The sequence below is a fragment of the Dictyostelium discoideum genome, assembly GCF_000004695.1.
Source record: "Dictyostelium discoideum AX4 chromosome 2 chromosome, whole genome shotgun sequence".
Taxonomy (NCBI): domain Eukaryota; phylum Evosea; class Eumycetozoa; order Dictyosteliales; family Dictyosteliaceae; genus Dictyostelium; species Dictyostelium discoideum.
Window position 1 is genome coordinate 5,210,502 of NC_007088.5, and position 25,709 is coordinate 5,236,210.

The following is a 25,709-nucleotide window of genomic DNA, read 5'->3' on the forward strand; positions in this document are numbered from 1 at the left end:
CTTTTAAAATAATATTGTGAAAGTTTTATTTTTTTTTTTTTTTAATTTATTTAAAAAATAATTTTTAGAAATAATATAAGGTCCTTTTTATATTAAAAAAAAATTATAAAAAAATAATTTTTCATTATTTAAAAACAAATATATACATATAATTATTTAAATAATATAATAAATAATTTATTCTTAATTTTTATTTTGTTTTTTTTTTTTTTTTTTTTTTTTTTTTTGATAACATTTTTTTTTAATATTTGTAATAAATTATTTTTTTTACTTTTACTCCCATCCTCTAACAAAAAAAAAGAAAAAGAAATTTAAAGATACAACCTTCATATATTAGGGCCATATTTTAAATAAAAAATAAAAATAGAAAAATCATATCACTTTCTTTCATTGGAGTTTGTATAATAATATGAAATTTTATTTTATATTAAAAAATGTGTTTTTTTCAATTGTCACTGCATTCATTATGCATAATGGGGGTGGGGGTATTATAAAAAAGAAAAATATTAATTTACTCAATGATATTGGTGTGAGAACCTAAATATATTAATAATTTATTTTATTCAGAGATCTATCATGCACAAATAACAATACTATTCCAAAATTATACCTTCACATTTCCTTTTTAATATTAATAATATTTAATTTATTAATTTTTTATTAATGTAAAAAAAAAAAAAAAAAAAAAAAAAAAAAAAAAAGATTTGTAGTTTGGATATTTATAAAAAAAAAAAAAAAAAAAAAAAAAAAAAAGAAAAAAAAATAAAGTGGTTGCATTCCAGGGTGTTATAATAATATTTTTTTTTTTTTAGTATCGTTTTAAATTTTTATTTTTAGTATTGCTTTAATTTTTTTATTTTAGTATGTTATTTTCGTTTTTATTTCTGCAATATGTTATCTTTTTTTTTTTTCTAATTTTTTTTTTTTAATTTTTTTTTTTGAAGATATATTCCAATTTTTTCAATGATGTCAAAGCGACGGTTAAAAAAAATTTTGGCTTCAGGCTGTAAAATATCTGATAGCACGTAAAATAAAAAAATTTTAAAAAAACTTAAATTTGAAAAAAAAAAAAAAAAATTAAAAAAAAAAAAAATTATCATTGAGCAGTTTTCTCTGTGTTGTGTAATAATAATAAATAAAAATAATAATAATAATAAATAATAAATAATAAATAATAATAATAATAATAATAATAATAAAATAAAAATAAAAATAAAAATAAAAACAAACAATTGAAAAAGAACAATAATAAATTAATAAAAAAAAAGGGAATGAGACAAATTGTCACTGGTGTAATTCACCAAACAACACAATCACAACAAATACCAAATGTGATAAACTCAAATCAAATTCAATTTTCAAATGAACCAATGGTTGTTGGAAGTATTGAGGATTTTGATATTGACTCTGAAGTTCCACCTCTTGCAATAAATTTACAAAGATCAATAAATAATAATAATAATAATAATAATAATAATAATAATAATAATAATAATAATAATAATAATAATAATAATAATAATAATAATAATACCCAACCTTGCACAACTGTATTTTTAGATAGAGATAGTTGTGTTAATGTCAAGGCAACCATTGATTTATTAAAGGTATTTTTTTTATTATTAGCTCAGTATATCTTTGCAGATACTTTTTTTTTTTTATTTTTTTATATTTTTTTTTATTTTTTTTTTTTTTTTTTATGAATATAACCCACCCACAAAAACTAATTTTTTATTTTATATTTTCATTATAAAAAAAAAAAAAAAAAACAGGAACAATTAGAATTTACGATCAAGGATTTAATAGATTTCAAAGAAAACTATGATAAACTAGAGTCAACAGAACAATTTAAGCAATGGTCTAATTTAATTAAGAATATTAAAGAAAACTCTTTAAATAATTCAAATATTTATTTAACAATACCAACTACTCAAAATTTAATTAATAATAATAATAATAATAATAATAATAATAATAATAATAATAATAATAATAATAATAATAATAATAATAATAATAACAATGTAATAATACCATCAGCATCAACTGAAAACAAAGAAGAAAATGATAATAATAATAGTAATAATAATAATAATATTAATTTATCACCAGATAGTTCAATCACCAAAGATATAAATATAACTGAAAATAAAATAACGGAAATTAAAACTACAGAAACTAAAGAAACATCTACAGGAACTTCACCATTAGAAAAATCACCATCAAAAGGATTTATAATTTCACCAAAAAAACCAGAAGAAGAAAATGAAATTGAAGGTGAAACAATCAATAATATAGCAATAACAAACTATACACAGGGTCCATCAATGCTTACATTAATGAAAAAGAAACTTGAAAATATTAAAAAAAATAATAACAATAATAATAATAATGGTAATGGTAATAATAATAGTAATAATAATAATAGTAATAGTAATAATAATAATAATGGTATTTCGCCATCATCTTCACCACCATCACACTTGAATGGTAATAATAATAATAATAATAGTAATAATACAAATTCTAATAATACAACAAATGCTACGACCAATAGTGTAGGATTTTCAATAACAATGACTAATTCAAATTCATTATCAGTTTCAAAGAGAATGAATAAGTTTAAATCATGGACATCATCTAAACCAACTTCATCATCTATTGGATTTGCTTCATCACCACAAAATAATGGTAAACCTTTAAATATTAGTGGTTCAAGTAGATTCTTTACCTCTAGACAAGATTCAAAAATTGATTTATTAAAATCACCATCAAGTTCACCACCAACTCAATCAGATATATTTAATGAAAATAATAATAATAATAATAATAATAATAATAATAATAATAATAATAATAATAATAATAATAATAATAATAATAATAATAATAATAATAATAATAATGAAGAATTAATAAATAATAATAATAATAATAATAATGATGAAAATTATAAAATTGAAGAAACAGAAGAATCATTAAAAGAACTATTAGAGAAAGAGAAATTGGAGAATGAAGAAAGAGAGAAAATTTTAAAAGAAAGAAATGAAATTGATAATTTAAAAAAGAAAAATCATTTATCAAAGGGATATTTTATGAGAGCATGTAATGCATCCAATGATGATGGATTGGAGGAAGAGGATATACCACTTCAAGATGAACATTGGGAAACCAATGTTATCGTGTTATTACCATGTAGACATCATGTAAAGGTACCAGGTTCATCGAGTAGTTCAATTGATTCAATTAGACAATTGGCATGGGCAAGTGGTAAAATGCAAGGTCATTTAAATTTAGAAAAAGATGAGAAATTCTTTACACTACGTTGGTGTAATAAAGATGTGGTATTCGATCAAGATACGCCATTGGGTCATTTAATTCAGTATAATTTAAATTACAATAATCCAACACAGAAACCAACAAATATTAAATTGGAATTGGTATTGGAGGATGAACTTTGTAAAGAGAGATTAGTGGATTTACAAAGTTTAGAAATTAATAATGGTAGACCAAGCATTTGGAAATCTCATATCGATGATGTACTAAGTTTCAATAGAAAATTACGCGAGTTGGCAATGTTGGCAAAACCACAATCAAATGTACCAGCTGCTCGTTTAACACCTTATCCACCACCAAAAACAATTCCAGAATTCTTTGTCATTCGTGTACATCTCTTTAAAAATCAAACTAAATCACTTCGTTGTGCTAATAATCATACAGCATTCTCTTTAATGACAATTCTATCTGAAAAACTTAAAAATACAACACCTTTTGATCCAACACAATATCGTTTCTTAATAACTGGTATTAATCAATATGTTGATCCTAATGTACCATTATTATCAGTTGAATATATAGTTGAAAAAATTAAAAGAAAAGGTGAAATTGATTTAACAATGGTAGAATTATTAAGTTTAGGTTTAATTATACAACAACAGCAACAACAACAACAACAACAACAACAACAACAACAACAACAACAAATAGAAAATATTGATGATGAAAATATTTTAAAATTAAATAATGGAATTTTAAATGTTTTATCAAAAATTGAAAAACCAATTAGAGAAAAAGATAATTGTATTTCATCATTAACAGTTACAGAGAATTTACAAGTTAGATTATTACATGCTCATGAAATTTTTGCAAGTAAAGCATCAGAGATAATTGGTACAGATTCACCAAGTATTCAATTATTTATTGAGGCAGCAGTTTATTTTGGTGGTGAATTATTAGCAACACAAAGTAGTAAATTGGTTAGTTTCCAAGATACAGTGGTTTGGAATGAATGGGTTAATATTCCATTAGCAGTTTCAAATATTCCAAATGGTGCTAGAATGTGTTTAGGTTTAAATGCTAGATATAGAGGTGACATTTTTAATATTGGTTGGGTTGGTCATCGTTTATTCGATTCAAAAGGTATACTAAATACTTTTGCACCATTCTCTCTATTATTATGGCCAGGTAAAATTAATCCAATTGGAACTTGTGTCGATAATTTAGAGAGTAAAGATCAAGCGATTATCATTGCATTCGAATTTAAAGATTATGTTGTACCAAAAACAATTCACTATGAAGATGATTTAATAGAGTTAATTAGTAAAGACGAGAATGGCAATGAATTACCAGTGGTTACAATGGAGGAAATGGATAGAGTCGAGCAAATTATATTACAAGATCCACTCTATTCATTGAATAAAGAAGAGAGATTGTTAATTTGGAAATCAAGATACTTTTGTCATACGAAACCACAAGCATTATCAAAACTTTTACAATCAGTAGAATGGACAAATTATAAACAAGTTGGTGAAGCTTTTCAATTATTAAAAATTTGGCCAACTTTATCGGCAGTCGATGCTTTAGAGTTATTGGATCCAAAGTTTGCAGATTGTGTTGAAATTAGAGAATACGCCGTTAAATGTTTAGATCAAATGTCTGATTATGAATTGGAGATTTATATGCTTCAATTGGTACAAGCTATTAAACATGATGTTTTTCATAACTCTGTATTAAGTTTATTCTTAATTGGTAGAGTTTGGCAAAATATGCAGGTTTTAGGTCACCCATTCTTTTGGCATTTACGTGCTGATATCGATAATCAAGAGGTTTGTGAAAGATTTAGAGTGTTATCATCTGGTTTCTTACGTTATGCACCAACTCAATTAATGGAATCATTTAAACGTGAAATTACAACCCTTAGAATTTTAGAGAATTTAGCTAAACGTGTTAAAGAAGTACCTTATGAAAAGAGAAAACAATATGTTGAAAATAATTTACGTGAAGAGCAATCATTTCCAACCGAATTATTTGTACCATTTGATCCTTCAATTCGGATTTTAAATATTATTCCAGAGAAATGTAAATCAATGGATTCAGCAAAGGTACCACTTTGGGTAACATTTAAAAATGCTGATCCTTTTGCACCACCATTACAAATGATAGCAAAGACTGGTGATGATCTTAGACAAGATATTCTAACATTACAATTGTTGCGTCTAATGGATCATATGTGGAAATCACAAGATTTAGATTTACATATGACCATTTATCGTTGTATTGCAACTGGTATGGGTACTGGCTTAATTGAAGTGGTTCCAAATTCAGAAACTGCCGCTAGAATCCAAGCTGGTGCTGGTGGTGTATCTGGTGCTTTCAAACAAACACCCATTGCAAATTGGTTGAAAAATCATAATCAAACTGAAAATAGTTATCAAAAAGCAGTTTCAAAATTCACATTATCTTGTGCTGGTTATTGTGTTGCAACTTATGTTTTGGGTATTGGTGATAGACATAATGATAATATTATGGTAGATATTCATGGACACCTTTTCCATATCGATTTTGGTCATTTCCTTGGTAATTTCAAAACATTTGCAGGATTTCAACGTGAAAAAGCTCCATTCGTTTTAACTCCTGATTTCGTTTATGTAATTGGTGGTAAAGATTCTCCAAATTTCGCTTTCTTTGTTGATATTTGTTGTAAAGCTTTCAATATAATTAGAAGTAATGCTCATGTTTTTATAAATATGTTTGAATTGGTAAGTTTTATTATTATTATTATAATTATTTTAAAATTTTAAATATTAATATATATTTTCTTTTTTTTTTTTTTTTTTATTATTATAATTAGATGTTATCCACAGGTATTCCAGAACTTAGAAGTGAAAATGATATTGTTTATTTACGTGATAAATTTAGATTAGATCTTACAGATGCAGAAGCTTCAGAATACTTTAAAAAACTTATTCATGAATCAATAGGTACATTAACAACTACAATTAATTTTGCAATTCATATTATGGCACATCGTAAAAATTTAGTTTCTGGTAATTCAGCACCTAAAATTGGAAGTGCAAGTAGTTTAAATTTAAATAAAAATAAACCATCATCACAAAGTAAATTAGATTTAAGTAGATCAGATTTAAGTAGATCAGATTCAAGTAGATCAGATTCAAGTAGACTTGACTTAAGTAGATCAGACAAAAAAAATAATAAGGATAATAAAGAAAAAGAAAAAGAAAAAGAAAAAGAAAAAGAAAAAGAAAATAATGATAATAACGACAAGGATAATAATAATAATAGTAATAATGACACAGAGAAAGAAAATAGTATAGATAAATAGTAAAATAAACTACAAATTGTAGTTTTTAATAAAATTGTAAATAATTATTATAATTAAACTCTTTTTTTTTTTTTTTTTTTTTTTTTAAATTTTTATTTAATTACATTTTTGACAAGATGGTGTATTTGTTTGTTTATTTATTGAATATGGTGAATTTGGTTTAATAATTTCACTACATTTAAAACATTTAAAACAATTGGCATGATAATTTTTACCCATCGCAAGAAGGGTTTGTCCGAGCGTCATTGAATTACATCCATTACACTTATCAACTTTTTCAAAACAATCCTCACAACAGTAATTACTTAATTTTGATGTCATTTTCTCTCTATAATACTTTTCATTATTTATTCCTTTTTTACAAATTGTACACTTTAAACAACCAATATGATATCTTTCAAGATCAATAGTCAATATATCTAAAAAAAAAAAAAAAAAAGAATTAGTAATTAATTAATTATAAAAAAAAAAAAAATAATTATTTTTTATTCCATACTATAATTAATTATAAAAAAAAAAAAAAAAAAAATAAAAAAAAAAAAAAAAGTACTAACCTTCATTTTGTCTAAAATATTTATAACATAAAGAACAAAATCCTAAAGATTCTCTCAATGGTTTTGATTGATCATTTCTAATTACTTCACACTTTGCACAATAAAAATCACCAGTTTCTTTATCTGTAAAGTAAGGATCGGAAATAGGAGTAGAACATAATTTACAAACAAAACATTGCTCATGAAATGTATCAGAGTTATGGTTTGTTATTATTTTATTTGTTATTTCTAATTGACATTTTTTACATTTTAAAATATTTTGACCACTCATTTTATATTACTATTATTATTCTTATTTTATTATTAATTAAAAATAGAAAACTAAAAATAAAAATTTAAAAATAATTAAATTTGAAAATAAAAAAAAAAAAAATAAAAAAAAAATTGGACTTGAATTGTTTATTTGAAAAACCTGGGTGTGAAAATAAGTTTTTTTTGTCCAACCCACACTTTGGAAATAATAAGATTTTTTTTTTCAATTTAGGTGAAAATTCAAATTCCAACCATTTGGCCTTCATCATTTTTTTTTTTTTTTATTTTTTTTTTTATTTTTTTTTAAATTTCAAAAAAGATAAAAATAGAAATTAAAAAAAAAAAAATAAAAAAAACTAAAATAATGAAAATAATAATAATCATGTTTTTTTTTATATACCATTTAAGATTGTAAACACTTAAATTATTAATTGAATTTTTAAAAATATACTGTCAATGGTTAAAAAAAAAAAAAAAAAGAAAAAGAAAAATTTCCTATTGGTTCATTTTAAATTTCTAATGGTTTTTTCCCAAAAATTTTATTTTAGAAAATTGTTTTATTTTGATTTTATTTTTTGTTGGTGTTGTTGTTGTTGTTTTGTTGTATTCTTTTTAATAACTTTAATTTGATAAACTATATCATTATAAACTGTATCTCTATCTTTATTAATAAAACTTGTGAAATTAAAAATTTTATAATCACTTGTTTTAATTTGAAGAGCATTGAAAACCAAAGCTACTTTAATTTTCTTAACTTCAATAATATTTAAAAGTGGTACAGATATTTTACCACCAATTGAAATACCAACTTGTTTTAAGAGATTATGAAAACCTAAATATCTACTACTAATTACCAATAGACCTAATTGACCATTATAGGAGCAAAGATATTTTTCAATGATGAACTCATTCTCTGGAATAACATTTATACTTTCAATAGAAATATCAACACCATCTATTACCAAAGGTTTTTCAACTACACCTTTAATCTTATTTACAAATGTACGTGATTCTTTATCAAATTCCATTCTAGTTGATAAAATTGATATAATTTCATCAAGTGAATTTGAAATTAATTGATTTAAAGTTTGTTTAGTTGTTGTTGTTGCCGATGTTGATGTTGATAATGAACCAGATGATGATGACGATGATGATGAATTCATACTATTTGATAGTTTCTTTTGATTTTGATTATATTGATCAATTAAAGAAGTTGTATCCATTTCAGATAATGATAATAATAAACGAAGTGGTAATAATTTCTCTTCAAGTATTGGTGTTGCAACACCACCACCACCTCTATGAAATAATACCATTAATTCTCTAAGTACTGAATTTACAATTAAAATTTGATCAACATTTAAAATTACATGATCAGAATGAAATGGTAATTTCAATTCATTTGGTCTTTGAATTAATAGATATTGTAATTCTTGAATAATTTGAATCCATAATTTTCTTAAAAATGGTTTAAATGAAGTTTCTCTAAACTTTCCATATAATTCTTCAATCTTTGTTGTTAAAAATTCTTTAATTTGTGATAATATCATTTTTTCAAATCTTCTTAAATTAATAACTGATCCATTTAATCCATTATTATTATTATTATTATTATTACCATTACTATTATTATTATTATTATTATTATTACCAATTGAATCAATTAATGAACCAGAAGAATTTGATTGAGAATTTTGAATTGGTGTAAAAACATATGGAGGAGTTGTAGTAGAATCAATTGTTGGTGAAGTTACAGAATGATTACTATTAATTGAAGATGACAAACCATTAGTGGTGGTTGTAGTGGTCGTTGAATCAATATTTGTACCAACACTACCAACAATTGAATTTGGTGATAAAACTATTAAATTTTCTTGAATATTTTGTTGTTCAGTAAAATGACTATTTTTTAAAACCAAAGGTTCAGAGAATAAAACTGATTGAAAACAATAGAATAAATAATTTTTAATTCTTTTACAAAGGAAATCCTCCAAATCATCAATTGATTGATTTAAATATTTATGAGTATCGTCAAGACAAAGTTTAAAACTATCTTCAATACATTGTTTTGTATATTTATCTAGATTTTGAATTTCACCTTGTTTCTTTCTTTCCTTTAGATTATTTAAAAGATTTGAATGAATTGTTGAGGCTAAAGAATCCAATTTAGCTTTTGATTGTTCGATATTATTATACATTATACATGGTTCAATGTTTAGAGTGAAAATGGGTGGTTTACCATCGATTGATTCAACTTCAGTTGCTTCTATCCAATCATAAAATTCTTGTTTTAATAAATTTACATAGTGAATGATTTGTGAGCTAATAACTTCCAATAGTTGAACAAAAGAGAAAGAATCTGGTAACCACATTAATGAATCGAAATCTTTTAATGATTGATCACATTGTTGAAAGAATTTTTTAAAACTAAAACTATGACCTAGTGTAATGGAAGCCAAAGTTTTCTTATCATCACTTTTAATCGATTCAATACAACAATTTGAAAGTGTTTCATTGATTTCTTTTAATAACTTGTAAACATAAGTTACAAACAATTGTTTCAATGGCATTGGTTTAAATCTTTCCATTGCAATTGATTTTGTGAAATTATGATAATCCAATACCCTTTTAACCAATGGTAAAATGTTTGGATGGTATGGTGCCCAACTACAAAAATCCTCCATAATCGTTAGAATACAACCACCCCAAACATCAATCAAATCACAAGTTATCTTTACATCAATTGGGAAGGCAGATTCATACTTGAGAGTGTTATTAACTTCCTCTTGAATGATTTCGATCAATTCTATTAACATTAGAGAGATCTCAGATACTTGTTTGATTTTACTTGATAATTCCATTTGAAGGAAACCCATTGCAATTATATTCTCTTCAAATTTCTTTTTTTGTTCAATTATAATGGTTGATGATAAAAGATAATTGAAATAGATTGATTGATGTTGTGGTTCACCAGTGATATTTAAATTTAATAAATTACAAATGGAACCTAACGATTGAACTAACCCTTTCAAAGCATTTCTTGGTTTATTATTTGGGAATGATTCATAGAATCTACCAATGGTGAATTTAATTTGTGAAAATAGTAATACAACACTTGAATGAATTGATTTTAATTCACCCTTTATGAAAATGAATGGTGTTTCATTAATAATCTCCCAAATTCCTTCTAAAAGTTCTTGTAATTCCATTATATAATTTTTACTTTTATTTGATAATGCTGTAGTTGAAGATGCTAACGATGGTTTCATCTCTAATTTATATCTATCTGCCATTATACTTAATTGAACTACCATTGTCGTTGATTTTGATAATCCATATCTAAGTGAATATTGATTCAATAACATTCTAAAATAACTTAATATCCAAACATCCTCTTCTTTGTCATCATTTGTTGTATCATCGAATGGGTTTATAAATTTTGGTGGAACTGATGAAGGTGTATATGATGTTGGTGATTTAATATTTGATTTCAATAATGATAATTTATAATTCTCTTGTTCTTCTAATATAAAATTAAATAATGTTGAATATAATGATATATGTAAAACTGAACATCTATGTTGTAAATTAATTGATGAATTTGGATTATTAATTGGTAAATTATCAACATTATTACCACCACCACCACCACCACCACTATTATATGATTTTAATATAATTTGACGTTGATCCAATTGTAATAAATATTGATTATACTCTTGAAATTGATATTGATATTCAATTGATAAATTAATTTTACCAATTTCTAAATTATTATTTATAACACTTTTAATTGAATACCAATCTTCTTTTATAATTTCATTATTATCATTATCATTATTATTATTATTATTATTATTATCATTATTATTATTTATTATTATTCTATCTTCTAATTCATCTTTAACATTAATTTCAACAATACCAATACACTCATCATTATTCATTAATAATAATTCTAATTTTGATCTTGGTTTTTTAATTTTAATTAAAAATGATTCGGACCATAATGGATTATTATCATTTGAAATTGTTGTTGTTTTTACGAACTTTTCACTACCACTTAAACTATTACCACCATTTGATATAATTATATAACAATTATTATTATTATTTGTTGGTGATGGTAATTTCAAATCAATTGCTTGTAATACATTTATAAAAATACAACCAATGAAATCACCTTCTTTAAAAATTATTGATCTCATTACACGTGATATCTCTTTTAATTCTAATGATTTCCATTTTTCATAATTACTTTTAAATAATATACTATTATCATCATCATTATCATCATCATCATTATTAATCTCATTATCACCATTAATATTCTCTTCACCATTTTCTACACTTTCACTATTACCATTACTACCTTCAATTAAATTATTTTGTTGTCTTAAATTTTGTTGTCTAATACCTAAATTTGAACTTTCACCACCATTTGAAAAAGAAAATTCATTATAATATGGATTTGAATCTAATAATAATGATTCTGCTCTACTCTTTAATTCCACTAAAATACCTTCATCTTTATATGTAGAATTGATTAATAGATTCTTTGTAATTGCTCTTGCTTCAACATCATCAATCATTAATTTTCTTTGTAATCTATCTAAAAATTGTTGTGGAGATTCCATATCAACCGGTTTCATATATGGTAATGAATTACTAAAACAACATTGAACTAATTCAAATAATAAATTCTGAAAAAAAAAAAAAAAAAAAAAAAAAAACAAATAAATAAAAATATGTTAACATATATTTAAATAATAATAATAATAATTTATAATTAATAATTAATAATTAATTATACTTACTTTATCATTTTTATCATAATATTTAAACTTATCTATAAATGATTTAAAAGGTGGACATTTTAAAACTTGAATTGTTGTATTTGATTTTGTAATATTATAAGTATGTAATGATTTTAAAGGATTTAAAACAACACCACGTTCAATACTCTTTGGTAAAAATAGATAATATTCTTCAATTGTTATTCTCTTTCCAATATATGTTGATAATTCTCTAAAGATTTCTGATATTTTAGAATCAATATCAATTGATAATTTAATACATCTTGATTTATCTTCTACCAATTCAAATTGTAAATTTATATCTTTAACAATTGAAAATTTTTTAAAATATAATAATTCACTAATATTATTATTATTAGTACTATTACTAAAATATGATGATACAGTTTTATCTTCTTCTAAAATATAAAATTTTTTTTCACCAATTATTGAATTATTATTTAATGGTGTTGTTATATTATTATTATTATTATTACTACTACTATTATTTGATTTTGAATTCACTGGTGTATTAATTGGTGAAGTATTAATACGATGTTTTAAAGTTATTGATTGAGTATGAATTAATGATAATTGATCTTTATTTTTATTTAATGCTTTAACTAATGATTCAAAAGATTGTAATGATGGTTGTTTATCTAAAGTTGGTATTTTATTTAATTTCTTACTATTTCTTTTTGATTTTTTACTTGGTTTACTCTTTACTAATATATACTGTGATTGATCAACTATTGATGATGATGTTGTGGTTGTTGATAATCTACTCCTTATTTTATCTAATAATTCACAAACTAATGAATCTTTAGAAATTGTTAATGTTATTACACTTGAACTACCAAATTTTTCAAAATCTTCAATTTCAATTGAAATTTTAATATTACTATTATTTGAAGATGTTGAGGAGGAGGTTAAATTATTTTCAGGTGAAATTAAAGTTGGTGTACCCCTATTTGGTGAATTACTACTACCACCACCACCACTACTACCACTACCACTAATTGATAATGATCTTTTCTTACTATTTGATGTTGTTTTTGATAATGGTGATAATGCTCTATTTGTACCTGATCCACTTCCCATTAAACTATTACTACTATTACTTTTATTACCAGCTATACGATTACCAATATGACTATTTAAAGCATTACCATTACTATTATTATTATTATTTATATTTACCAACTCATCATCATCTTGATCGAAATTATCAGTTATTTGAGATGATATTTCATCAGAATCATATGTACTATTTCCATCGTCTTCTTCTTCATCCTCGTTATCATCATCATCTTCTTCATCGTCATCGTCATCATCTAAATTTTCACCACCACCATTTGCAATCCATTGACTATTTAAAACTTTAAATGCTTTTGAACGATGAATGAATGATGCGAATAAATATTTCTTTTTACTAGTTCTAATTTGAATTGCATTTGGTAAATAAAATGTACCAATCTTTTTCTTTATACTTTTAATCTCTTTAAATGAAATCAATGTTTTCTTATTCTTTGCTAATGTTGATGTGCTACGAAATCCAATAAATCCTTGTGTAATATACATTGTACCTGTATGTGACATACTTGCCATTTTCTTTGCTTGTTTTGTACAATAACATTCTGATATAACTAAAATTCAAAAAAAAATAAAAATAAAAAAAAATAAAAAAATATTAATATTTTATTATTATTATTATTATTATTATATTATTTTTTTTTTTTTTTTTTTACCTTGTTCTTGATGTGGTAATGATGGAAACCAACGAAACATTAATGGTAATGATTTCATTGTTGTACTATCATTTTCAGGTACTAATTCAAAATTTAAAGTTAATGTTGAATTTGGTATGATTTCACCTTTTTTATTCTTTAAATTTATGACTTTATCTAAATAAATTGGTGGTGGTGATGTTGCTCCATTACGATTGGTGGTGGTGGTGTTACTATTATTACTATTACTACTACTACTAATTGTTGATTGATCATTCATTAAATTTCTAATCTCTAAAGTTATTGGTGCTAATGGTAATGTTGCAAAACAAAATGATTCACCACTTTTTAACATTTCCCATGTCTTAACTTTTAATTCCATTTCACCAGCTGGATAAACATCTTCATTAACTTCAAATATAAATGTCTCTTTTTGAAATATTACATTTTCACCACCATTAACATATTTTGTTTTATATTTACTATCATGTAATTTTAATTTTACTAAAACCCATTGTTTCTTTTTTTTTAAATAACTTCCATTAGGTACTTTTATTTATTATTTATTTGTTTAATATTATTTATTTTTTATTATTTATTATTTATTATTTATTATTTATTATTTATTATTGTATAATAGAAAAAAAAAAAAAAAGAAAAAGGTTTTTATTAATTTGTGTTTAATTAATAGAAAAAAAAATTATAAAAATAAAATTAAAAAAAATAAAAAAAAATAAATATTAAATTTGGTAAAAACAAAAAAAATAAAAAAAATAAAAAAAATCTAAAATTGATATTTTATGACTTTCATACTCCTTAAATAAAATATCTAAAATTTTAAACAAAAAAAAAAAAAAAAAAAGAACCTTACCTGATACTAAAAGTCTCTCTTTCATTTTCTATACAAAATGAAAAATAAGAATTAAAAAAAAATGTATGAATTTTTTTTTTTAAAAAAACTTTGATTTCTTTTTTTTTTTTTTTTCTTTTTTTTTTTTTTTTTTTTAAATAATAGGAAAAAATAAAATAAAATAAAACAAAATAAAAAAAAAAATAAAGTAAAAAAAAAAAAAAAAAAGAAAAAAATATTTATTATTTTACAAGGAAGTTATGAGAAAAAAACAGAGTGACAGGGTTGCACTACCATTAATTTTTTTTTTTTTTTTATGATGATTAGAAATCGATATCTTCTTTTGTATGTTGTTATTATTATAATTCAAAAAGGTTCTAAAAATAAAAAAATAAAAAAAAAATAAAAAAAAAAAATAAAATTTTTTTATTTTTTTATTTTGAAATTATTTGAAAAAAATTACCCACTTGGGTTAAACAATTGAAAAAAAATAATTAATTTATTATAAAAATAGAAAAAAAAAAAAAAAATTTTATCTTTAGATATTAATAGATATCTAATATATTTTATTTATTATTATTTTTATACATTAAAAATTTTTTTTTTCTTTTTTTTTTTATTATAATTTTTTTTAATTAAAAAAAAAAAAAAAAAAAAACAAATTATCTATATTTGATTATTGAAATGGTGAACCTCTTGATGGAAGACGATAAATATTATTGTTATTATTATTATTTTCACTACTTTCATTATTATTTTTTGTTCTTCCATTACTACGACTGTGTGAAAAAATATTATTATTATTATTATTATTATTATTATTATTATTATTATTATTATTATTATTATTATTATTATTATTATTATTATTACTATTACTATTGTTAATATTACTATTTTCATTATTACTATTATTACTAATTACTGAAGAAAATGGTATTAAACTTTGAGATTGAGTTGATGATGGCACTGTTGTTTTTTGTTGAGAAGAAATTGTGGAGGGTTTTATATGTTGTTGGTGGTGGTGGTGGTGATGGTGTTGTTGTTGTTGTTGTTGTTGTTGTTGTTGTTGTTGTTGTTGTTGTTGTTGTTGTTGTTGTTGTTGTTGTGATGATGATGATGATTGATGTCTTTTATTGTTAGAATGTTGAGTTGGATATAGATTACCTAGTAATTGAGTGAACCAACGTTTAACAATAACATCACCTTCTTTTTGAATGAAATCATTCAATTGACCATTTGAGAAACAAGTTGGCATCCAACCTATTAATTGATCTCTAATCTTTAAATTCTCTGATAATCTAAGATAGCACCTAACGATATGTTTCAACAAACGTGAGGACATATGATCTGGTATCATTGCTTCAACCATATACTTTAAACAATTGGTTAAATCACTTAGTCTCTTTGGTGATTGAACAAAGTAATTCAAACCATCATCCCAATTTAAAATCTTTTGAAGTATGAATGCTGAAGCAGTCTTTGAGAGATCATTTCCATTCTCCATAATTTTTAAACATGGGGTTGAAATATCAATTTCAATCAAATAATTTATAATATCTTGTGATTCTTGTTTAATAACTGTATTGATTACACCCAAAGTTGTAAGACGAAGATATTCAAATGGTTTTGATTTTGAATTTGTTGATAAATATGGATAAATATAAGAAATTACTTTTGCTATATTTTATAAATTTATAAAAATTAGTTTTTTATTTAAATTTATAAATGTATATTTATAAAAAAAGAATAAAATAATTTTAAAACTTACCTTGAATAAACAATGATCTTGTTTCCGGGTCAGATGCAATTACTTGAAATATATTTAAAATATTACAAACTTTATTTGAGGCTCTAGCTTTTAATTTTGGATTTGGTGGGGAAATAAAATTGTAAAGATTCATAATTTCTTGAAGTAAAACTGATATGACACATGGTGTAAACCAAACAAGACTAGCCAATGATGGTATAGAATCTTTTCTTTTGACAATTTCACATAAAGCTTCCTCTCTTTTTTGTGGTTCTAATAAATCTGAAATTAATTGATGATCAGTTTTATCTTCAATTTTAATTTGAAGTTTAGATGTTATTGAATGTGAACCATTTTGTGAAATATTACTATTACCATTGTTGAACAAGTTATTATTATTATTATTATTTATACTATTATTAATAATAATATTATGATTATGATTATGATTATTAGTATTAGTATCAGTATTATTATTATTATTATTATTATTATTATTATTATTATTATTATTATTATTATTATTATTATTATTATTATTATTATTATTATTATTATTATTATTATTATTATTACTAATATTTAAATTATAATTATTTATACCACCATTTTTATGTTTATTTTTTTGGTGGTTGAATTTTGTATTATTAGATTTAAAAGGTGAACTATTATTATTAATTTTATTATTGGTTGATAAAGTATTATTTAGCGCTGTGATTGAAGTTGTTGTTGTAGTTGTAGTGGTTGTATTATTAACTTTTTCAATTTTGTTTTGTGAATTAGAACCGAAACCATTTTTGTCATAATATAGTTCTAATGTATCAGATTCTCCATCTACGATCTTTGAAACCATACTACTAAGAGCTCTATCATCTTCCTCTTCATCAAAATCATCATGTTGATTTTGTTTAAAAAATAAATTATTACTAGTATTATTTTTATTACTATTAATATTGTTATTAAATTTTATACTATTATTATTATTATTAATATTACTATTATTATTATTATTATTATTGTAATTATTAATAATATTATTATTATTATTAATATTATTATTATTATTATTGTACTTGTTATGATTATTGTTATGATTGTTGTTGTGATTGTTGTTGTTTTCGTTGTTGTTGTTGTTGGTTTTATTAATAACAAGATTATTTAAAAAGGAATTACTTAACACATCGTTTGAATTGAAATCTATATTACTACAAAAACTATTAAAATCCAATGTTAATGTTTGTGGAAATTCTTTTGAAATCTGATTGTTTTTAATTTGAGATTTCTCTTCAACAATGTTTAAAAAATTGTTTTTATAATTATTATTACTATGACTATTGATAATGCTACTAATACTACTATTATTATTATTATTATTATTATTATTATTATTATTATTATTATTATTATTATTATTATTATTATTATTATTATTATTATTATTATTATTATTATTATTATTATTATTATTATTATTATTATTATTATTATTATTATTATTATTAATATTAATATTATTATTATTATTATTTATTGAATTGTCACCACCAGTATTATTTAATCTTGATGAATTAAAAAAACTATTTCCAACAAAATAATTTGATGAAAAATAAGGATTTAATACTGAATTTGATGAAGGAGTTGGTTTAAAAAATTTTGATTCAGATATTGCATGTGATGGTGATTGAGATGGATTTGAATTTAATGAAATTGTATTATTATGAATTTTATTATTATTATTATTATTATTATTATTATTATTATTATTATTTATTTTATACTCATTTTTAAAATATATTTCACAATCTTTATCTACACTACTATTATTCCTTAGATTATTAATCATTGATTTTTTTTTTTTTTTTTTTTAATTTTTTTTTTTTTTTTTTTTTTTTTTTTTTTTTATTTTTTATTTCTTTATTTTTTTAAATGTATAAAAAAATAAATAAGTGAGGGTATAAAAAAAAATTGAGTAAAATAAAAAACTAAAAAAAATACCCAGAGAATAGAAAAAAAAAAAAAAAAAAAAAATTAAAAAAAAATTAGTATTCTTTTTTTTTTTTTATTTTATTACTGTATTTTCCAAAACAGACATATGTTTCAAAAATTTTTATTTTATTTTTTTTTTTTCAATTTTTTTTTCTTTGGTGAAATAAATCAAGTTAAAAAATTTAAAAGTTTCTCTTCGATTTTTTTTTTTTTTCCAAATTTAGGATGATGTTTTTAAAAAGTAAAAAAAAAAAAAACAATATAATTATTTTATTATAAAAGTGAATCACAAATTTTTAAAGAGTCCCTTCTTTTCTTTCAACTTAATCAATTTTCCATTATTTTCCTTTTTTTATTATTTTTTTTTTTTTTTAAATCACTAATTTGGAGAAAAAAAAAAATTTATTACTACTCTTCAAATTAAAAAATTTGAATTTTTCAGAAAAATCTTTAAAAAGATCAAGAATATTTTTTAATTGAAATGCTTATTTTCTTTTTTTGAACACAATTTTTTTTTTTTTTTTTTTTTTTTTTTTCTTGCTTAATTTCATGTAAAAAAAAAAAAAAAAAAAAATTAAATTATTTTGATTAGATTTTAAATCTTTGATTGGTATCTAAGTAAGATATTTAGAAATTTGGTGGAAAAAGTACAACGAAAAAAAAAAAAAAAAAAAAAAAAAAAAAAAAAAAATTCAACCAGAATCAAAAAAATGAATAAACAAATTTGAAAAGGGTTTTCAATATTATTCGATATCTATCAACCGCTAAAAAATTTAAATAAAAAAAAAATAAAATAAAAAAATAAAAAAAATAAAATAAAAAAAATAAAAAAAAAAAAAAAAGATTTTTTAAAAAATCATTTTTTCATATTTTCATTGTTTTGTAAAAAAAAAAAAAAAAAAAAAAAAATATAAAAAATAAATAAAAAAATAAAAGATAAACTTAAGGTAAATTATTTTATTTAAATAAATAGATATACCATCACAACACCAAATAAGAAATTTAAAACATTTCTTTCAAAAATGAAAAAATGTGTGTGAATTTAAAAATAATAAAAAAAAAAAATAAAAAAAAAAAAAAACACTAAAAAAATAAAAGATTTGTTATTGTTGTGTTTACTTTTTTTTTTTCAATCTTTTGTGAATTTAATATGAACGAAATATTGATTATATTATTATATCTCACACATATAAAAACATACACCAACATATACATATCTCACACAATACCACCCTTTAAAATAAATATAATTTATATAATTTTTAAATTTTTAAATTTTTTTTTTAAAAAAAAAAAAAACAATAAAAAAATGATAGTAGGTTATGGTTAAATTATAAATAACCATTATCACAACCACTAGTTGGTCTATTGTTTTATTTTTTTTTATTTTTTTTTTTTTTTTTTGTGATTTTTTTTTTATGATTTTTTTTTTTTATTTTTTTTTTTTTTTTTTTTTTTTTTTTAAAAAAATTTTTTCTTTTTATATATCTAAATCAATATATTAAAAAACTATAAATATATTAATATTTTTTTAATTTTAAAAAAAAAAAACAGTATTTTTTTTTTTTCTTTTTATTTTATTTTTCCATCCAAAAATAGAAAAATTTTTTAAAAAAACGAAAAAACAGAAAAAAAAATCATAAACAGAACGAAATCAAATTTAAAAAAAAAAAAAAAAAAAAAAAAAAAAAAGTTTTTCCTTTTAAGTAATAATAATAACAATAATAATAATAATAATAATAATAATAATAATATTATTATAATTTATTATAATAATAAATAAAAAAAAATGATGTTTGGTAATTTACCAGATGTCAGAAAACCAAAAGAAGGTTATAAAAAGTATTTAGAATATTTTGATTTAAGGTTCCCACGTATTCAAGAGGAGAAACATTTTCAATCATATTATTATTATACATATTTAAAACAAATTAGGATTTCGATTATATTCTTAACATCAGTTTTATTTATTGGTACAATGACGGCATATATATCACCATTGGATATCTCATATTTACCATATTACGATTCAAAAAATATTTATTATTTTAATTATGTACAACCAAATGTAACAACAACATCATCATCAACAACCACAACATCATCAACAACAAATTCAATCGATTCAACAGTAGAAAATAATAATTTTACAGAAGCAGATGGACATCTTACAAATTATTATTTTCCATATTTAGCAAATAAAGCAAGAGATACATTCATATTAAGAATGATTACAATTGGTTTATTATTATTTTATTTTATATTTACATTTACAGCAAAATTTAAAAGGTTATGGAAATTATTTACAACAATAACTTTATTTTTAGTATCTTGTATAGTATTAATATTTGAATCTGATATTCGTACTATACCTGGTAGAATGGTATTATTATTTATTATAATTGCAATTTCTTCTGGAATGGTAAGTTTTTTTTTTTTTTTTTTTTTTTTTTTTTTTTTTTTCCCAATTATGTTAATAATTAAAATTTTTTTTTTTTTTTTTTTTTAACTATTTTTAGACATTTTTACCATCAATGTTAGCATCAGGAGGATTATGTTTATTTTTTTTCTTTTATTTTATGTTTTATTCACAAATTGCAGGTAAACAAATGGTATTATTATCATTGGTATTATTAATAAGTTGGATAATATTAATGATAATATCAAGATTTAAAGAACAATTATTTAGAGATAAATTTAGAACATTAGAGAATTTAAAGATTCAAACTATTCGTTCAGAGAAAATTATTAATCAAATGTTACCAACTGTAGTTGTACAAAGATTAAGACTACAATCATCAAAAGATCAATCATTAGAGACAACTTTAGAAAATGATAAAGAATTAAGTATTAAAAAAGATGAAGAAAGTAATTTAACTGGTAAAAAACAATCAAAAGTAGTGGTATCACCACCACCACCACCAACAGCAGCAGCACCACAACAACAAGATAATGAAATTTCAACACCACAAAATAGTAGAAAAATTGTTGACCCACAATCACCATCATCATTAATGCCAGGACAATATTCAGTAACAGATTTAATTGTTGATAGTTATGATCCAGTTACAGTATTATTTTGTGAAATTGTTAATTTTAATGCATTGGTAGAGAAAATGTCATCAACTCAAGTTATAAATCTATTGAATGAAGTTTATAATTCATTCGATAGATTAACCGATGTTTATGGAGTGACAAAAGTTGAACATATTGGTAATGTTTATATGGTGGTTGGAGGATGTCCTGAACTTTGTCCAGACCATGCTCAACGTGTTGCACATATGAGTTTGGGTATGTTATCGGTGATAAGAAGATTTGGTATAGTTCAAGTTAGAATTGGTATGCATACTGGTCCAGTTGTTGGTGGTATCATTGGTAAAAAGAAATTAAGTTGGCATTTATTTGGTGATACAATTAACACAAGTTCACGTATGGCATCTCATAGTTCAATTGGTAGAATCCAAGTTTCTCATCCAGTTCAACAATTGCTACGTCCCTATTTCCTATTTGAAGATCGTGGTAAAATTCAAGTCAAAGGTAAAGGTTTAATGAGAACTTTTTATCTAGTTAAAACTAAACAATTGGATAAACGTTACACTTCAATCTTTTCAAGTTTACATAGAGAAAAACCGTATATACCACCCGTTGATATCTCTGAAGTTAGTTTTGAAAATCAAAATAATACAATTGGAAAAGGTGATGATATCGCCTCTGGTAGTGCCACTGGTCCAACTCATCCAAATATACCAAATTCAATGTTATCAGCAATACCAAGTAGAGTATCAATTGAAATGAATCCATTAGGTGGTTCTGGTAGTATTCAAAAAAGAGAACGTAAAGGAAGTATATTTGCAAATGTTATGCCACCAAAAGTTTTAAATTTCTTACAAACTGGTTCTTTAACTTCACCACAACAACAACCATTACCTCAACAATCAAATAGTGAAGAAACTATTTCAAATTCACCAAGACTTTCTTCAACACCACAATCAACTTCAACTTTACAACATAGTAGTAGTACTGGTGCATTAGGTTCATTAATTAATAATAATAATAATAATAATAATAATAACAATAATAATAATAATAATAATAATAATAATAATAATAATAATAATAATAATAATAATAATAATAATAATAATAATAATAATAATAATAATAATAATAATAATAATAATTTACCAGTTTCACTAATTTCACCAATTTCACAAAATACAACACCAACAGGAAGTTTATCATTACCTGTAACAGAAAAAAAGAAACAAACAGTACAATTTGGATCAATTTCAAGATCAAGTAGTATTTCAAAAGGTACAGTTGGTAGATCACCATCACCAGCATTATTTGATGGCGGTATTGAAATGGATGATAATGGTGGAGGTGCTGGTGATGATTTTAATACAATGGAACCAAATTTAGATTTAGGTAAAGGTATTCATGGTTCAAATGTAATATCAACAAATAATTCAAAATTAAATAAATTGGAAAAAGATTTAACTAAACATTATACATTGGATAAATTTAAATTATCATTCATTTCAAGAGGTAATTTAGTTGAAAAAGAATATAGAAATGAATATATCCTTAAAAATTGGAATAGAATTTTAGCATCAATGTTAATGATTGTTGCATTATTTGGTTTATCAGGTTTAGTTGATTATTTCTTTTTAAAATTATCTTCAATTTCTTCAATTGTTAAAGTTGAACCAATGCCATCGTCATCGTCATCATCATTATCCTCTTCTTCATCAAATTCAATGACATCATCAGAAGAAAAATTTATAACATTACATACAATACGTAGTGAAGAGAATTTAATTTATGATATAATTACAGGTGTACGTTATGGATTCGTTTTCTTTTGTTTAATTGTAATTTATGTAGTATCAAAATTCAAAACATTTAGTATTAGAAAATGGATTCAAGAGGTTGTTATGGTATTTTTCATAGTTTTGGCAGCAGTATTGATAGTATTGACAAGTGTACCACCATTGAATAAGATTCCATTGGATTCGGTGATATTATCAATTGAAATTATGTTTATAACGATTTGTTACAATTTTAGTGGTATTAAATTTTGGTATTCAAATATTGTTTGTGCGTTTTGTATAATTTTCATTGAAATTAGTAAAACCTGGAAACAAGCATACCATAGTCGTGATATCTATCTATCACATAACTATTATTTAATTACAGCGGTACTAATTAATATCATTACAAGTTATTTCGAAGAGTTATTTAATCGTTTAAATTGGGTACATGGTAGATTATTAGATAAAGATCAAAGAGAGACAGAATCATTGGTTGCAGAGATTTTACCAGCAGATATTGTCAAATCAATGAAATCAGGTAGACAATTGATTGTGGATGAGTTTAAAAATGTTACTATATTTCTATCGGATATTGTTGGATTCACTGAAATGGCCGCAAGAATGTCACCAAGACAATTGGTTGAAACTTTAAATCAAATTTATTCAACTTTTGATGAAATCGCTCAAGAATTTGGTGTTTTGAAAATCGCTACCATTGGTGACGCCTACTTTTGTGTTAGTGGGTGTCCAGATAAAGACCAAACCGATCACGCTTTTCGTGTGGCAAATATGGCCATTAAAATGTTAGAATCAATTAAATCAATTCGTACTGTCGATAATATACCAATTAGAATGAGAATTGGTATTCATACTGGTCCTGTTATTGCTGGTGTCGTGGGTATTAAAATGATACATTATCAACTTTGGGGTGAATCAGTTCAAATCACTCAACAAATGGAATCAACAAGTAGGGCTGATATGATTCATGTTAGTGAAGATACTTTTAACATTTTAAAATCCAAATACCTTTTCGAAGAAAGACCTGATGGTATCATTAAAAAAAGAAAAATTAAAACTTATTTCCTTTTACGTGCTCTAACTGAAAATGACCCACAACCTGAAGTTAAAACTAGATCAGTTTCAGTTTCAAAATCAAATTTTGGTGGTTCTTTACAATATAATCAAATTACTCCAACTTTAAATTTACCAGTTTCACAATTAATTATTAAAGATCAAAATGAAATTAAAAATCAAAATGATCATGATAATGATGATGAAAATGGAAATGAAAATGGAAATGAAAGTAGTAGTAGTAACATTAATGAAGAAGAAGAAGATGACGACAATAGTAATAATAATAATAACAACGAAGATGATGAAAGCTCATATGAAGATGACCAAGAAATGAATCAATATTTAAATAATAGCGAAAATAATAAAAATAATAATAATAACAGCAATCAAATTAATGAAGAAGACGGTAATTGGGCAAAAAATTATGATGGTTCATCAGAATCCAGTTAATAAATTGTGTAATATTATTTTTAAAAAAAAAAAAAAAAAAAAAAAAAAGAGTTATTATTTATTATTTATTTTAATTTATCTGCTGGAAATTTAAAAAAAAAAAAGATAAAAAAAAAAAAAGAAATGGTGAAAGAAAAATGAATGAGGTTAAAAAAAAAAAGATTCTTAAAAGGGGGGGTGGAGTTGATAAAAAAATAAAATTGAAATCACATTCAGCCCTAATTGAGTCAAATTATTTTCACTATTTTTGATATCAAAGAAAATTCTTTCCTGTTTTCTCTTCTTTTTATTATTTTTTTATTTTTTTTTATTTTTTTTATTTTTTTTTATTTATTTTATTTTTAATATTTTTTTTTTTTTATTTATTTGGTGTAATCTTGTTGTAAAAAAAAAAAAAAATAAAATAAAATAAAATTGGAGAGTCACCAAAAATATCTGAGTATTGGGGAAATCAGGTACCAGTATATTATTTTATTTTATTTTATTTTTTTTTTTTTAAAAAAATTTTTTTTTTTATTTTTTCCCAAAGCTTGAACGCATTTTTTTTTCTTTCTTTTTTATATTTAATTTTTTCTTTTTTTTTTTTTTTTTTTTTTTTTTTTTTTTTTTTAATTAAATAAATAAAATAAAAATGTATATTGAATATTTATTACATTTTTACAAGTTACAATATTTTTTTTTATTCTAAAAATAAAAAAAATTTTCACCCCACTGTTTTGCCCTAGATCAAAATTTACCACATTGTTTTTTATTTTTTATTTTTTTATTTTTTTTTATTTTTTATTTTTTATTTTCTTATGAAAATAAATTTTACATCACAACAATTATTTTCAC

General features: G+C 22.2%; 5 protein-coding genes across 5 annotated transcripts; 2 read left to right on the plus strand and 3 right to left on the minus strand.

Annotated features, from left to right (window-relative positions):
- Positions 1 to 1,271: 1,271 nt before the first annotated feature.
- On the plus strand, positions 1,272 to 6,622 carry pikC (phosphatidylinositol-4,5-diphosphate 3-kinase; the record flags this gene model as incomplete). Its single annotated transcript, XM_638728.1, has 3 exons — positions 1,272 to 1,607; positions 1,773 to 6,038; positions 6,131 to 6,622. 3 exons carry the CDS (start codon positions 1,272 to 1,274, stop codon positions 6,620 to 6,622), a joined length of 5,094 nt encoding a protein of 1,697 aa, XP_643820.1.
- Positions 6,623 to 6,718: 96 nt separating this feature from the next.
- limF (LIM-type zinc finger-containing protein) lies at positions 6,719 to 7,447 on the minus strand (the record flags this gene model as incomplete). Its single annotated transcript, XM_638729.1, has 2 exons — positions 6,719 to 7,041; positions 7,177 to 7,447. The coding sequence occupies 2 exons, from the start codon at positions 7,445 to 7,447 to the stop codon at positions 6,719 to 6,721; spliced, it is 594 nt and encodes a 197-aa protein (XP_643821.1).
- Positions 7,448 to 7,985: 538 nt separating this feature from the next.
- Positions 7,986 to 14,847, minus strand: DDB_G0275287 (hypothetical protein; the record flags this gene model as incomplete). Its single annotated transcript, XM_638730.1, has 4 exons — positions 7,986 to 12,131; positions 12,246 to 13,870; positions 13,973 to 14,500; positions 14,823 to 14,847. 4 exons carry the CDS (start codon positions 14,845 to 14,847, stop codon positions 7,986 to 7,988), a joined length of 6,324 nt encoding a protein of 2,107 aa, XP_643822.1.
- A 630-nt stretch (positions 14,848 to 15,477) lies between these two features.
- Positions 15,478 to 18,394, minus strand: DDB_G0275289 (cell differentiation family, Rcd1-like protein; the record flags this gene model as incomplete). The annotated part of the gene is made up of 2 exons (XM_638731.1): positions 15,478 to 16,481; positions 16,573 to 18,394. 2 exons carry the CDS (start codon positions 18,392 to 18,394, stop codon positions 15,478 to 15,480), a joined length of 2,826 nt encoding a protein of 941 aa, XP_643823.1.
- A 1,932-nt stretch (positions 18,395 to 20,326) lies between these two features.
- Positions 20,327 to 24,875, plus strand: gcA (guanylyl cyclase; the record flags this gene model as incomplete). The annotated part of the gene is made up of 2 exons (XM_638732.1): positions 20,327 to 20,959; positions 21,057 to 24,875. 2 exons carry the CDS (start codon positions 20,327 to 20,329, stop codon positions 24,873 to 24,875), a joined length of 4,452 nt encoding a protein of 1,483 aa, XP_643824.1.
- Positions 24,876 to 25,709: the final 834 nt, after the last annotated feature.